At 51.4% G+C, this 15,825-nt stretch overlaps 1 protein-coding gene across 5 annotated transcripts in view; it reads right to left on the minus strand.

Annotated features, from left to right (window-relative positions):
* The window catches only part of EPG5 (ectopic P-granules 5 autophagy tethering factor), a 69,473-nt gene that overhangs the window by 6,958 nt on the left and 46,690 nt on the right, over positions 1 to 15,825 (minus strand). For 2 of the 5 annotated variants that reach the window (XM_077346706.1, XM_077346704.1), the window contains exons 32-42: positions 15,411 to 15,568; positions 14,667 to 14,874; positions 13,357 to 13,432; positions 11,818 to 11,921; positions 10,273 to 10,448; positions 9,812 to 9,997; positions 9,017 to 9,226; positions 7,951 to 8,095; positions 6,282 to 6,524; positions 4,145 to 4,364; positions 116 to 331 (exon numbers count right to left, since the gene is read on the minus strand). In XM_077346706.1, coding sequence (XP_077202821.1) covers positions 116 to 331; positions 4,145 to 4,364; positions 6,282 to 6,524; positions 7,951 to 8,095; positions 9,017 to 9,226; positions 9,812 to 9,997; positions 10,273 to 10,448; positions 11,818 to 11,921; positions 13,357 to 13,432; positions 14,667 to 14,874; positions 15,411 to 15,568 — 1,942 coding nt within the window. Of the gene's footprint in view, positions 1 to 115; positions 332 to 4,144; positions 4,365 to 6,281; positions 6,525 to 7,900; positions 8,096 to 9,016; positions 9,227 to 9,811; positions 9,998 to 10,265; positions 10,449 to 11,817; positions 11,922 to 13,356; positions 13,433 to 14,666; positions 14,875 to 15,410; positions 15,569 to 15,825 lie in introns of those variants that run through there. The other 3 variants (XM_077346707.1, XM_077346708.1, XM_077346709.1) reach the window with 3 other exon arrangements.

The following is a 15,825-nucleotide window of genomic DNA, read 5'->3' on the forward strand; positions in this document are numbered from 1 at the left end:
GAGAAAGCCATTGGACAGATTCTTTTTTCCTTTGTTGTGATTTTGGGATCGTCCGCTTTCTTCTTGCCGCTTCAGACCAACACAGCTCTCCGACCCAATCCAAACCCATCAGTACCTGTTGGACAAAGGAGATTTCCTGCCCAAGCCGATGGTCCCGAGGATCCCGGACGTGAGCCTCTCTTCGGCCAGCAGGGCCTGGCGGCTTTGCAAAGACATCAGCGTCCGGATGACCGTCTCCACCAGGATGGTGTCATCCTGCTGGGTTTGGAGGAGGCAGAGCTGGAGGGCTTTGTGCCACCAAAGGAACAGCTTGGCTTCATCCCGGGCAGAGCTGGGAAGGCAGGGGGAGGGGGCAGCAACGACACAATGATGGCCACGGTTAGAAGCCAATCGCTTTGCCAACCCTTTCAAGGGCTTAATTAATACTATGATTAAGTTTAACAGGGAAAACTCAAACAAGAATGACAAAAAATCGGAGGATTGATGCCGATAAAACAGCCGTTGCCGAAACACGTGAAATTGCCTTATACGGAATCAAACCAACCGGTCCATCCAAACCAATATTGTCTTCTCAGACTGGCAGGGGCTCTCCAGGGTCTTTCTCAGCACCTGCTTTCCACTGGAGATGCCAGGGATTGAACTTGGGACCTTCCGCACGCCAAGCAGATGCCTTCCCCATTGAGTCACAACCCCTCCGTCATCTGACCTATGCCAGAGTAGGAACACAGCCAGGAGCAGAGTTCATGAGATGTAGACATCGGCTGTTTTGTGACACAAAAAAAGGCTGGATTCTCACTCTGGTAGTGCACAGGAATCTGGGACACATTTGGAACATTCTTCCAAGATTTTGTGTTGCTTCCTTGCCACATGCTACAGCACGCTCTGCTGTCCTACCCCCACTTTGCTCTAATGAGCCAGAACCACTTAAGAACATCAGAAGAGCCCTGCTGGGTCAGACCAGTGAGAGTCCATCTAAGTTCAGCCTCCTGCCTCACACAGTGGCCAAGCAGTTCCTCTGGAGGGCCATCAGCAGGGCAGAGAGGCTGAGGCTTTCATAGGAACATCAGAAGAATCCAGTCAGATCAGGCCAGTTGTCCATCCAGTCCAGCCTCCTGTCTCACACAGTGGCCAGCCAGTTCCTCTGGAGGGTCAACAACAGGGCAGAGAGGCTGAAGACTTCATAAGAGCATCTGAAGAGCCCTGATGGATCAGACCAGGGGTCCATCTAGTCCAGCATCCTGTCTCACACAGGGGCCAACCAGTTCCTCTGGAGGGTCAACAACAGGGCAGAGAGGCTGAAGACTTCATAAGAGCATCTGAAGAGCCCTGCTGGATCAGGCCAGTGGTCCATCTAGTCCAGCATCCTGTCCCACACAGGCAACTATTTGGGAATGCTTGTGCCAGGTCTATGGTCAAGGCCTAAAACGGTATGGAAATCCTGGCCTCTGTGTTCAAAACATCAGCCAAATTTGTGCCAGAATTAGCCTTGTGTCGACCCTCCCACTATAGGGAGGCAGCAGATCGGAACTTGTTTAATGTTATGTTTTAGTGTTTTAAAAATATGTTCTTTCCCTCCCTGAGCCCCCGGGGAATGGCAGGCCATATTATTGTTTTATTAATCATCTCCAAGGAAGCAGAAGCCACACTATCCCGGGCGGACCAGACCAAACCAGCCCAAAGAGAAGGCTTCCATCATACGAAATAATGAAAATCAGATGGGGACATCTTCTTTGGGTTCCCAAGAACTGGACACCCGATCTAATCTTTGTGCAACTTGGAGACTCCTGAAGCTATGCTACAAATTTGGTGCCTCTATCTCAAGACCCCCCCCCCCCCCCCGAGGCCTGGAAAAGACAGAAAGGGGGAAACCTCAAGACATTTGACTGGCACAATTCACTTCAATGGTGCCGAATCGATTCACGACAGGTGATTCAGGGGAATCAGTCCAATTCTTCTTCTCCTTGGACAAGTCTAGTTTCTACCACTGCATTACAAAGCTTTTCCCAAAATCCCTACTGACATCTCTTTGCTTGACGTCAGGAGACCTGCCCTCTGCTACGGCCTCAATGGAACTGTCGGCAAAGAGGAAGTGGCTCTCCTGACTCTGTGTCAAGGAGTCCCAAAATAGATGACCTCGCTGTCCTTGTTTCTGCCAGGGCTAGGGACAGCTGGATTTCTTTCCCTTACAAGAGGATAAAGGTCCACACTTGGAAAGCCATGCTTCTCAACTCTGCAGTGAGGTGGGCATTCCCCACCTCACGGCCTGGACCCAACTGACCCCCACCCCCTTTACGGGTTCTGTTTCAAAAGTTCTACTGCATTGCTAACAGTTATGCTATTGTTGATCCATGCTGGTTCTTATTGCTACTGTTACGAGGCTAGGGTAATGGCTGACTGCTTTAAACCAGTGGTCCCCAACCTGCGGTCCGCGGCCCGAAGGCCAGGGCGCCGGGCCGCAGTTCCCTCTCCCCGCCCCCCCGCAGCAAAAAACTTCCCAGGCCGCAAGCTTGCAGGAGGGGGGGGGAGAGGGAATCAGGGCCGGGCCGCGCACGCGCACATGCACGCTGCGTGACCGAAGTCACGCATGTGCAGCACTATTGCGCATGCGTGCATGCGTGAAAGTGCTGCACATGCTCGATTTTAGCTGCGCATGCGCGCTGCGCGGGCGGGGCAGTTGCCCTGCCGGTCCCTAGCCGAAAAAAGGTTGGGGACCACTGCTTTAAACTACTGGGTTAGACTATCCTTTGTCCCTTGTGGCCTTGCCCCACTAGCAACCGAGGATGGTTACCAATCTTCATGGCAATGAAAAGTCAGAGCTAAAGTTACACTCGGGGCTCTCTTCTGAGCTCCTACTGAGTATGGGATATGATCAGGCCAAAGAAGTTGTTAAAGCAGAGATCAGTGAACCCTCTTTGCCTGACATATTTGGCCAAGGTTGAAGTATCTAGTCACAGGAGGGCCTTCACTTTGGCACGCTGTGATGCCTTCCCTTCGGCTGTATTAGAAGGAAGATACAGGAAAAGACCCTATAGCGAAAGGAAACGCACCTGTGGCTCTGGACATATAGAAACCATGGAACATGCTCTCCTTCAATGTCGATTTTATAATGACATTCGAATTAGTCTAGTTCTTCCACTGTTAGGCAGATTCCCAGGACGTTCAGGAGAATTTTACATATCTCCGCTGCTTACAGATATAGATAAAGATACGACCTATAGAGTTGACAAGTTCTGCGCAGGAGCGATCAAAATTCGTAACAGAATGGTCTGTTTCAAGTGAACTGGACAGCTGTGTTTATGTACCAAATTATTATTCTATTTTGTATTGTTATGTTTTAAGATGTTTTAATTCCTGGTTTTAATGGATGTTTCTGTATCATCTTGTGCTGTTCTATGACTGTAATAAAACTAACTTTCAATGTCCTTTGGGGTAGCGGTCCCCAACCTTCTTGTAGTCGGGGACCGCCTCCGAGGGTGGGAGAGAGCCGGCGGCCTGGTCACAGCAGCTGCACGTAAACGCGCACGCGCAGTTGCCGCGCATGCGCGTTTTCGCCACTAGGTGGCGCTAACGCGCATGCACAGAACAGCCACACGTGCGGGTTTTCGCCAGCAGGGGGCGCAAACACGCATGCGTGGCGGCTCCGCGCGTGCGTGTTTGCGTCGCTGGCGTGCCAGCGGCCGCACCTGCCTCTTCCCCCCCTTTCAGAACCCGTAAAGGGGGGGGGAGGCAGGCGCGGCCGCTGGTGGCCAGGTACCATGGCCTTAGCGGCCCGGTACTGGGCCGCGGCCAGGGGATTGAAGACCCCTGCTTTGGGGATATAGCAGGAAAAGGGGGTCCCCATAGGTCTGCCAGTCCCAAACCACCAAGTGCTTTAAACCTTAATACCAAAACCTTGAACCTGATCCTGTCTCCAATCTGGAGCCAATGCAGCTGGGAGAGCTCTGGTGTCACATGCACCCTCCAGAGGGTCCCTGTGTTATCGTAATTGTACGTTGGGGGGGGGTGTTTTCACTGGCGACTGTCCGTAAGCTGTTTAGAAGGGTGGGAGAGCAGCCCAAAATCTATCAGAGACTGCTAGATGGAATCCTGCCTAACAACACTGGCTCCTGCCCTAACGCCCCTCCTCTCCCCCAGTTGCCAATACCTGGGATAGGCCTCTTCCAGCCACTTGCTCAGCATCAGCAGCACTCCCATTTCATGGGCCGAGGTCTGCTCGGTGTTCAGCTGCTGCAGCGTGAAGACATAGAGGGTCAGGTAGCTGCCCAAGGAAAGGCACTCCCGCAGGAAGTCTTCGGCTGTGAGCTCGGGAACTTGCAAGGCAGCCACGATGGGGGCCCAGCCCAACCCCTGGCTGAGAGGAGGATCTGCAAGGTGAACAAACACACGTAAAGCTGCCTTAGTCCAAATCCAACCACTGGCCCACCAAGGCTGGCATTGTCCACTCCAGCCAGTCTTAAACTTCAGGGGCCACGGTCCTTCAAGGAGCTCTTCTCAAGCTCCCAGAGGCCATCAGGGCCCTGATGGAACTTGAACAGTTCCACAGGGCCTGCAAAAGGGAGCTCCTCCACCAGGCATTTGGTTGAGGTCGACCCAAATCACCGCTTCTCACTGGCCCCCCCAAAGCCTCGCCCCTACAACTATCACTGCAGACTCACCCACCCCCCCGCTGGGTCATGAGTAAGCGTTGACTTATTGTTCTCCCCAATGTTCCATTGTTCATAATGTTGTTATTACTGTATTATTACAAACTGAGTTATTTGATGTAAACTGCCCTGAGCCTTCGGGGGAGGGAGATAGATTAGGTGGGTGGATGGATGGATGGAATACAATATAAACAAATAAACAGGGGATAATCTGAAATATCAACAACCTCAGATATGCAGATGATACCACTCTAATGGCAGAAAGTGAAGAGGAACTAAAGAGCCTGTTGATGCAGGTGAAGGAGGAGAGTGCAAAAGTCGGCTTGAAACTCAACATCAAGAAAACAAAGATCATGGCATCCGGCCCTTTCAATTCCTGGCAAATAGATAGTGACAGATTTTATTTTCCTGGGCTCCAAGATCACTGCAAATGGGGACTACAGCAAAGAAATTAAAAGACGCTTGCTCCTGGGGAGGAAACCTATGGCAAATCCAGACAGCATCCTAAAAAGCAGAGACATCACCCTGCCAACAAAAGTGCGTTTAGTCAAGGCTATGGTCTTCCCAGTTGCAATGTATGGCTGCGAAAGTTGGACTATAAGGAAGGCCGAGCGTCAAAGAATTGAGGCTTTTGAACTCTGGTGCTGGAGAAGACTCTTGCAAGTCCCTTGGACTGCAAGGCGAACAAACCGGTCAGTCCTAGAGGAGATCAGCCCTGACTGCTCTTTAGAAGGCCAGATCCTGAAGATGAAACTCAAATACTTTGGCCACCTCATGAGAAGGAAGGACTCCCTGGAGAAGAGCCTAATGCTGGGAGCGATTGAGGGCAAAAGAAGAAGGGGACGACAGAGAATGAGGTGGCTGGATGGAGTCACTGAAGCAGTCGGTGCAAACTTAAATGGACTCCGGGGAATGGTAGAGGACAGGAAAGCCTGGAGGATCATTGTCCATGGGGTTGCGATGGGTCGGACACAACTTTGCACATAACAACAACAACAAATCTGAACACCAAGAATACATGAACATTCTGAGAAACCGGAAAAAACGTGCAAATTTGCTGCCATCCACAGGTCTTCCCCACTGCTTTAATCTAAACTTACCTAGACTTTTATTGCTAAATTCCTGGCAACTGGAATTAAACTTGGTTGTCTTAAAGAGGCCCACTGGACTCAAAATTAACTCCCTAGCATATTTCATCACAGAAGAGGAAAAAACCCGAAAAACACTTACGGAGACCGTAACAGAACCAAACTACAACCCAGGTCAGTCTTGTTTGAGTTTTCATGCACTGCTAATAAATTAAGCCACTAAAAAGAGCGCCGAATTCTTGCATTTTTAACTTTTTAACAAAAAATACTGCAGATCGCTCCTGCAAGGTGACGTCCTGCTCACAGGTCACGCTGACCTCTGAGGTTTCTCAAGTCCCATGCATGTGTTTTGGAGGCTTACCTCCAACTGGATGCTTAATTTTTTACAACACCCACCTGTGATGGAAGCCTGACTGTCCTTTACTGACAGCTGCATGGTAACGATCACTGCACGGGATGCCTAGATCCGGGAAAAGCCACGCAGGGGGTTCCCCTAGCCCCGCACAAGGCATCCAAAATGACGGGCGACCCAGAGCTTCTTCCCTCTCACCTTCATTGAAATAGGCAGTGATGCAGGCTTCCATGGTCTCTGCCATGAGCCGGACCGACGCCAGGCTCCGGCACACGGCCGTCAGGAGGGGCATAACCCCTACGCCGTGCATGGTGGCCTCGATCCAGCCCCGCAGAGCGGCCTGGAGGGACTCGGCTGTCGAAACGCTGGCGTGGTTCAGCAGCATCAGGGCTTCCGTGAAGAGACTGCTTAAGGCCAGGTGGTGAGCCTGCACGTCTGTTTCTGGAAAGGAAGGACAAGGCTTGGGAAACAGCAACTGGGCAGGCAGCCGTCCCTCCAAAGGGAATTCCACCCCAGCTCGGCTAAGGAGCCGGATTTGAGTCCAGTAATGTCTTAAAGGCCAACAAGATTCCCGGGGTTGGTTGAACCTTTCGAGGGTGAAAACTCCCTTCCTTGTGTGCAAGGGACCTCTCAAAAGCTTATAGCAGGACTCCGCAAAATGATGCCCTCCCTTGATGTTCACCAAGCCTATCTCACAAAGTGGTAGAGGCCACGGTAAAGCAGAGATTGTCAATAGATGTAAGAATATTAGAGATGTCAGTGGCCCATCCAGTCCCGTGTTGTGTGTCACACAGTGGCCAAAACCCAGGGAGCACTAGGAAGTCCACTAGCAGGGTCAGAACTCCAGAAGCCCTCCAATTGTGGCTCCCAAGCACCAAGAAGACAGAGCAACACTGCCCCACACATAAGAGAGGCCATGTTGGATCAGGCCAATGGCCCATCCAGTCCAAGACTCTGTGTCAAACAGGGGCCAAAACCCAGGTGCCATCAGGAGGTCCCTCAGTGGGGCCAGGACTCTCCGACCGCAGCCCCCCAAGCACCAAGAATACAGAGCATCACTGCCCTTGAAAGAGTCTTCCATCTATACCTGGTGGCTAAGAGCCACACATGGACCTCTGCTCTTAAGAACACAAGAGAAGCCATGTTGGATCAGGCCAGTGGCCCATCCAGTCCAACACTCTGTGTCACTCATGGTCCAAAACCCAGGGGCCATCAGGAGGTCCACCACTGGGGCCAGAACTCCAGAAGCCCTCCCATTCTTGCCACCTCAAGGATCAAGAATACAGAGCATCACTGGCCCAGACATAAGAGCATAAGGGAAGCCATGTTGGATCAGGCCACCAGCCCATCCAGTCCAACAGGCTGTGTCACACAGTGGCAAAACCCAGCGGCCATCAGGAGGTCCATCACTGAGGCCAGAATGCCAGAAGCCCCTCCACTGGAATATCTGAAGGCCTCACAAGCACCTAGGCTTTCCTTAGTTGGCATGTGGCTCCATTCGCCCTTGAGGCTTTCCTTCTTCCCAGGAGGAGCGTGGAGGGAGGCGTTTTGCTTGGATGTTCCTCCTGTGGCAACCGCCTTGGGGTGGTCCTCCCCCAACCCCTCCCAAACTTCCAAAGATGCCCACAGGCACGGAGACACGAACTCCAACCTGGACAGCAATTTCAGGAGGGTAGCTGTGAGGGTCTGAAGTAGAAGAACTTGATTCAAGTCCACTACTACCTTCAGAGGTTCACAAGAACTTCAGGACAGAACCCTTGGAGAGTCTCAAGGATTCGTATCGTTCAAAGGGAGCTTTGACTCTCGGAAATTTATACCCTCAGAATCGTGTTGGTCATGCGCTCGGAGAATCTCCTGCTGAGCCCACCTGGAGGGCTGAAATGGACGATGTCGTCCAGCAGCGTGGACATCTCCTGCTCCAGGGACGGCAGGCTGATTTTCCCATTTTGCTCCAGGATGCTGAGGAAATGGACCGCCTGGCGGACGTAGGCTCGGCACTTGTGGGTCGCGTCCTGTGAAAAGTTAAGGGAACGGCTGCACCTCGTCCTGCTTTTCGAGAGGGAGTTATACCTGGGCGCAAAGACGTGGAACGGTAGGGTACAGCCAGACCTTGTCATATTTCAGAAGCTAAGCAGGAGCAACACAAGGAAGGCTCTGCGGAGGAAGGCAATGGCCAACCACCGATTCTTCTCACCTTCCTTGAAGGTAGTCATAAGTCTAAGCTAAGCAGGGTTGTTGGGAGGATAAAGTGAGCAGGGGGCACCCTATATAGCAGGGGTAGTCAAACTGCGGCCCTCCAGATGTCCATGGACTACAATTCCCACGAGCCCCTGCCAGCATTCGCTACCCCAGGCTCCTTAGGGAAGCTGTTCTAACTTTTTAGTAGTTGAGAAACCCCTGAAAAATTCTTTAGGCTTTGAAAATCCGCAGAAGTGGTGCATTCATGCAGAATATGGCTGTGGAGCAGAGCTTTGTACACACCCACCTGGGGCTACTCCCCTTCCCACCCCCTCCAAGACCATCATTGGCCATTTTGGAAAGGGGGTGGGGCTGACATGACCATAAATTCCCACACATAAACCCAAGGGTTTCACGAAACCCTGGTTGGGAAAGGCTGCCTTAGGGGGAAAAGAGGAGAAGAAACAACCATAAGACAAGCAAACAGAAAGACCACCGGCTTTCTCAGTTCTTTTACTGTTGAGAGACCCCTGATTTATTTTTCAGGCTTTGAGAAGCCCCAGAAGTGGCGCCATCATGCAGAGCATGGTTGGGAAGCAGAGTTGTGGACACGCCCATCCAGTGCCCCTCTCCTTCCCAGGCCCACTATTGGCCATTTGGGGGAGGAGGTGGGTCAACATGACCATTGGACGGTCATATCACCTGACCACAAAGCCCCGGTTTAGAAAGCCCAGGCTAAGTAGACTCGAACTTACGAGATTCACGTGGCCGTCGGGTGCGGCGCCAAAGCCAGCGGACGCCTTCAAGAGCTTGACGATCAGCTGGGCCGTGGGCTCCTTGGCCAGGATGATGGACGGAGAGTAGTGGCTGTTCATGTAGCTGATGATACTCTGGTAGGACAAGATGCTGACGAGCTGCCAGGGGAGGGAGCTAGTCTGGCCCAGGAGATTCAGCAAGGGGGACTCCTGCAGTTCCAAAAACCCAGAAATCTCATTCGCGCTTCAACCCACCATAAAACACACAAACAAGGTTGAAGGACACAATGGCTGCCTGCTCAAGCACCTGTGCCGGTCTGTCTGGGGCCGTGGACAAGAGCCAGAGTCCAGGAGCACCTTCCAGACTAACAGAATTTGGAGCAGGGGAGGAGCTTTTGGGAGTCTCTGCTCACTTCTTCGGTAGGAAAGAGCCAGAGTCCAGGAGCATCTTCCAGACTAACAGAATTTGGAGCAGGGGAGGAGCTTTTGGGAGTCTCTGCTCACTTCTTCTGTAGGAAAGAGCCGGAGTCCAGGAGCACCTTCCAGACTAACAGAATTTGGAGCAGGGGAGGAGCTTTTGGGAGTCTCTGCTCACTTCTTCTGTAGGAAAGAGCCAGAGTCCAGGAGCACCTTCCAGACTAACAGAATTTGGAGCAGGGGAGGAGCTTTTGGGAGTCTCTGCTCACTTCTGTAGAAAAGAGCCACGGCACCTCACAAGTCTGGGGACACCTGCACCACTAACACCCATCATTGAGGGATGGGGAGGAAGAAATCCTCTCCTGTTGGGGATGGTACCTCTTTGGTGACCGGCTGCTGCTCCTTGGCCAGCAAGACTACCATGTACAGGAGGCACACGATCATGTTGTGAGTCTCCGGAGGCGGGCTGGGATGCCAGGCGTTCGAGAGGACGCTCACCCAGTTGACTTCGCATAAAACCGAGCCCAGGAAGAGGAAGCAGCTTTTGGGACTGCCTCTTTCTATCTGGAAGAAGAAAAAGAAGAAGAGATGGTTCTCATCAACTGAAGGAGTCCCCAAAGCGGCTCACAAACACCTTTCCCTGCCTCTCCCCGCAACAGACACCCTGTGAGGTAGGTGGGGCTGGGAGAGCTCTGAGAGAACTGCTCTGAGAGAACAGCTCTAAGAGAACCATGACTAGGCCAAGGTCACCCAGCTGGCTGCCTGTGGAAGAGAAGCAGGGAATCAAACCTGGTTCTCCACTCCACTAACAGCCTTGCAAACAAGCACCTGCCTCTTACTTTAAAGAACTCTTCCATCAGCTGATGGTCTGGGTGCATCTCCTTCCACGGAAGGCGACCGAACTCGGTGTGGAGTGTGTACAGAATGTGCTCCGGCATTTTGGGGGCCGTGCAGGTCTGGCAGTATTGCATCAGGTGGAGCCAGAGTGCCCCCTGGTGGCTGGGCAGCAGCTTATCTAGACGAAGGGGAAAGACCAGAAGAGAGAAAAATGGAGGAAAATAAACAGGGGGGTTCCCACAAGGATTGGAATTAGGACCGGTACTATTTGATTTATGCAGACAAACACGAAACCGTGAGATCTCGGGCGTCGGCCAAATACATGCCAGACTGGAAAGCCTTGTTGTGAGTTTTTATTTTAGCTACAGCGAAAGGAAAAAATCATAGGGAACTCTTGTCCATCAAAAGCCCATGCGAAGAGTAGAGGGTTGCACTGAATTTTATACATCTAAATCACGTCTACCTCAGAGGCCTGGATCAATGCAACAATGCTGCTCCTTTGGAATGCTCTCCGGGACCAACCCTGAAGTCTCCAGGCCAGCCCTGGAGCCTCTGACGTGGTATGGGGCTGCTGTGTCAGCATACATCAATTCAAGGTGATTCCGCGAAGGTTCAAGGGGGTCGCAGGTGACAGGGGATGAGTGATAGGGTTGTGAGTATCCTGCACAGTGCAGGGGGTTGGACTTGAGAGCCAGTTTGGTGTAGTGGTTAGGAGTGCGGACTTCTAATCTGGCATGCCGGGTTCAATTCTGCGCTCCCCCACATGCAGCCAGCTGGGTGACGTTGGGCTCGCCACGGCACTGATAAAACTGTTCTGGCCGAGCAGTGATATCAGGGCTCTCTCAGCCTCACCCACCCCACAGGGTGTCTGTTGTGGGGAGAGGAATGGGAAGGCGACTGTAAGCCGCTTTGAGCCTCCTTCGGGTAGGGAAAAGCGGCATATAAGAACCAACTCTTCTTCTTCTTCTTCTAGATGACCCTGGATGTCCCTTCCAACTTTTATCATTGTATGATTCTAAGCTTATAATAAACAAAGCATATCCTCTAAAGCAGGGGTAGTCAACCTGTGGTCCTCCAGATGTCCATGGACTACAATTCCCATGAGCCCCTGCCAGCAAACGCTGGCAGGGGCTCATGGGAATTGTAGTCCATGGACATCTGGAGGACCACAGGTTGACTACCCCTGCTCTAAAAAACTCTGGGGCCTGCTTGGATCAGAACTTGTTCCACCAGGGATGGGCGGATACAGCAACAAAGAATCTTAGCCCGAACTCAATTTCCTAGCATATCTATAACCCATCACCACTATGCTCCATCACAGGAAACAGGCTGCGTATAGCAAACAGCGTTTCTTAATACAGAAAGAGAGATCAGGTCTGGGCCTGCACAATATGGAGCGAAAGTCAATGTCCGATAAACTGGGTGATCTGTTAACAGGTTGTAATCGTTTCCTCCAACGCCAGCCATCAGAAGACTGCATCAGGAAAGGCCACAGCAGAGACCGGAAACCCCTTGTGCCTGGCTCTTAACGGGGGATTATCTCTGACCTTTAAAGCTTCCGTGCAGGAGTCCGATGCTGTCTGCGTATAACTGCACCATGTGGGAAGCCACGGTCGTGTCGCTTTCCAGCCACGGGTAGCAAGGCTGTTTGCTAAGGAAAGAGGAAGACAAGAAAAGGATTTGAGAACAAAGCTCCACCTGCTTCCGTGGGCCCTGCAGACATCTTGGGGGCAAACCAATCCGAACACATGAATCTGGCTTAGGAAGAATCATAGAGTTGGAAGGGGCCACACAGGCCATCTAGTCCAACCCCCTGCTCAACGCAGGATCAGCCCAAAGCATCCTAAAGCAGTGGTCCCCAATCTTTTAATCACCAGGGATCACTCAACGCTTGACAATTTTACTGAGGCCCGGTGGGGGTGGGGGGTTAGTTTACTCCTCTACTCTCAACCACTGCCCTAACGCTCTCTGATCGCTAAGGTAATGTTTAAACATCCCTTCAAAATAAGATACAGACACGCCACAATAATGAACATAAGGAGCATTTTATTTTCATGGAAATTTTAACTCATGACAATGACAAATCTTCCATGCTAAGATTTTTTGTTGCTGTATCCGCCCATCCCTGGTGGACAAGCCTTCCATCCTTCCGAGGTCGGTAAAATGAGTACCCAGCTTGCTTGCTGGGGAGTAACCGGTAATAACTGGGGAAGGCACTGGCAAACCACCCCGTACTGAGTCTGCCATGAAAACGCTAGAGGGCGTCACCCCAAGGGTCAGACAGTACTCAGTGCTTGCACAGGGGATACCTTTACCTTTACCTAATGACAAATCAATGGGAACCCTGAGCTTGTTTCTCTGCAACGAGATAGTCCCATCTGGGAGTGATGGGAGACAAGGACACCCAAAGTGTGTTGTAAAGGCCTGGGGGGGGTGAAGTAAAGGGCCTGGGAGGGGGGGAGGCGTCCTTCGCGGCCCACCTCCAATTAATCAACGGACCACATGTGGTCTGTGGCCCACAGGGCGGGGATCGCTATCCTAAAGCATCCAAGAAAAGTGTGTATCCAACCTTTGCTTGAAGACTGCCAGTGAGGGGGAGCTCACCACCTCCTTAGGCAGCCTATTCCACTGCTGAAGAGCCCCTTTAAGCTCAGTACTGACAGCTCAGATGGTACGTGGCAAGGGTGGCCAATTTGTGGTTCTCTGGAGGTCCATTCCCACGTGCCCCTATAATTATGTATAAGGCTTATATATTCCCCCTTTATGTTGGTCAGTTTGGAAGAGGAGGAGGTGAGGTGACCCAAGACAGAATTTGAGGAGGAAGACAATGCGATCATCCAGGTGTCTATTAATCCAGGGGTAGTCAAACCTGGGGGTCCTCAGGGGGTCATGGGAATTGTAGTCCATGGACATCTGGAGGACCTCAGGTTGACCACCCCTGGATTAATCCATACTTCATTGTATTGTGTAATGAATAACAGTTCCAAAAATTCTTAGGCACGGTTTTTCTTTTTGGCATGTCTATTTTTCCTTAAAAATAATACAGAGATAAATAATTTGCCACGAGCCCATCTGTTTCCCGGTACCTTGGGTCTTCCTGCTGCAAAACCAGAATCCAAGGGGTAAAGAGCTGGCTGATGACCAAATGCAAGGACTGCAGAGCTGGGGGGAAAGAAAAAAAAATGTCACACAAACAGAGTACACAAGGAAACATTCCCCAAATACAGCCAAATGCCAGGGGGTGAGGCCAGCATAAATCTATGAAATGTGAAAACTGATTGTGGACAGGGAGGACTGCTTGAAGACTACACTGGCAGTCTTCAAGCAAAGGTTGGATACACACTTTTATTGGATGCTTTAGGATGCTTAGGGCTGATCCTGCGTTGAGCAGGGGGTTGGACTAGATGGCTTGTAGAACCTCGTCCAACTCTATGATTCAATGATTCTATGAATGGAATTCTGCCGTTTCCTGTGTATTATGCTATCAGGGCAGTGGTTCTCAACCTGGGGTTCAGGACCCCTTTGGGGATCGAACAACCTTTTCACAGAGGTTGCGACAGGGTGATATCTGGAAGCATTTAAAGGGCTCGCAGGCTCTTGAAATGCCTTTTCCAAGCCGAGAGCTCACTTTGAAGGCATTTCAAGGGACTGAGAGCTCTTTAAGTGCACTTCAACTGCCGCTCGCCAGCAGTCCCCCCAAAAAAATCCCAGATATTTTCTGGATTTTTCAAACTCAGCCATTTCGGATAGCCCACAAAAACCAATTAAATACCAATAGAATAAAATAAATATCCAGCCAAATTAAAACCCAAAAAAGGTTGACAGGTTTTGGGGAGGTAATTCTGTAGCTCAGATCAGCCGAACGCATGCTTTCTAATCTCTATCCTGAGAGCTTTCGATTTTCGAAAGACAAAATGACGTCTGCAAAATCAGTCTGGCCATGTCATGTGAAAAACTGCAAACACCATAAAAGGCCAAGCGAAATTTCAGGAGGAACCATCCGAATGTCCTGTGCCTTAAAAAAAAATTATTTTTTTTGCTTTCCACCACCACTAACGCACAATGAAGGCTTAATCAGAATCAATGCAGTTCTTTAGCCCTGCATCAGACAGTTGAGTTTCATGCTGCAGCAGTTCTTCCAGATCCCCATTCCCAGCCTTTCTGTCCGAGAGGCTTTTAAGTGACAATACCGGGGAGTGAACCCTAGACCAGGAGGGGCCAAACTGTGGCTCTCCAGATGTCCATGGACTACAGTCCCTATGAGCCCCTGCCAGCTGGCAGGGGCTCATAGGAACTGTAGTCCATGGACATCTGGAGAGCCACAATTTGGCCACAACTGACCTACGTGAAAAACGTGTTTCTCTTCTGCTGAGTTCAGCATCTGGGCTTGCCTTACCTGCCAGGACGCGGTCGCTGCCCACTGCCTCCCGCTCCAAGGCAGCAGCTTCCGCGTCAATGAGCCGGCGGATGAGATACTCCATGAAGAGTTTCACCTGGGCGATGTAGGGGGCCCACTTGGAAAACAAGCCGAAGGTCTGGAAATCTCGCGAAGACAAGCGCAGCTTGAGGAAGTAATTGGACAGCCATTCTACAGTCTCCACGACCTGCGGGGAGGAGAAACCTCAATTTTATTTATTACCAGATTTATAAAGGTAAAGGTATCCCCTGTGCAAGTACTGGGTCATGTCTGACCCTTGGGGTGACGCCCTCTAGTGTTTTCATGGCAGACTCAATACGGGGTGGTTTGCCAGTGCCTTCCCCGGTCATTACCGTTTACCCCCCAGCAAGCTGGGTACTCATTTTACCAACCTCAGAAGGATGGAAGGCTGAGTCAACCTTGAGCCGGCTGCTGGGATCAAACTCCCAGCCTCATGGACAGAGCTTCAGACAGCATGTCGGCTGCCTTACCACCTTGCGCCACAAGAGGCTCAATCAGATTTATAGTCTGCCCCCTTTTGGACCTGCCATCAGGGGGGATGGTTTACAACATAATACCATAGGGGGCTTCTGCTCGCTGGACAGCCAATGAAGGCTCAGAGGAAACGTAAGGCTGGATATGCTGCAGAGAGCCCGCAAAAGCCAATTGCAAGCAAAAGCCAAGAAGCAAGCGGCGAGGCAGCATGGACTGAGCAGCGGCTACCTGCTCAGTTGACAGAAGCGTCTCTGCAGAGGTCTGCAATGCTGCACTCTCTGTGGACTCCTCCGTCCTGGCACCTTTTTTGGCTGAGGAGGGGAAACAACCCAGGGCTTTCAGGGAGGTCTTCCAGCAGTCGGGGCGCAGGAGCTGATCCGAGGAACCTGCAGGCAAGCAGAGACCCCAAAACGGACAATTTTTAACATGGGTCCCATCCAGCAACGCTACAGAAGATTTGATGCAGGAAGTGGGGCTGTGTATTATTCTGTGATTCCCCAAGAATAGCGCCACTTTAAGTCTAGGTTAATGGGGTCTGATCCTGGGCAGACTAAGAAAGAAAAAGAACTTGGGGTCAGAGTGGACAGATCAATGAAGCTGTCAACCCAATGGGCTGCTGCAGTGAAAAGGTCGAACAGTTTTG

This window comes from Paroedura picta, chromosome 7, assembly GCF_049243985.1.
Source record: "Paroedura picta isolate Pp20150507F chromosome 7, Ppicta_v3.0, whole genome shotgun sequence".
Classification (NCBI taxonomy): Eukaryota; Metazoa; Chordata; class Lepidosauria; order Squamata; family Gekkonidae; genus Paroedura; species Paroedura picta.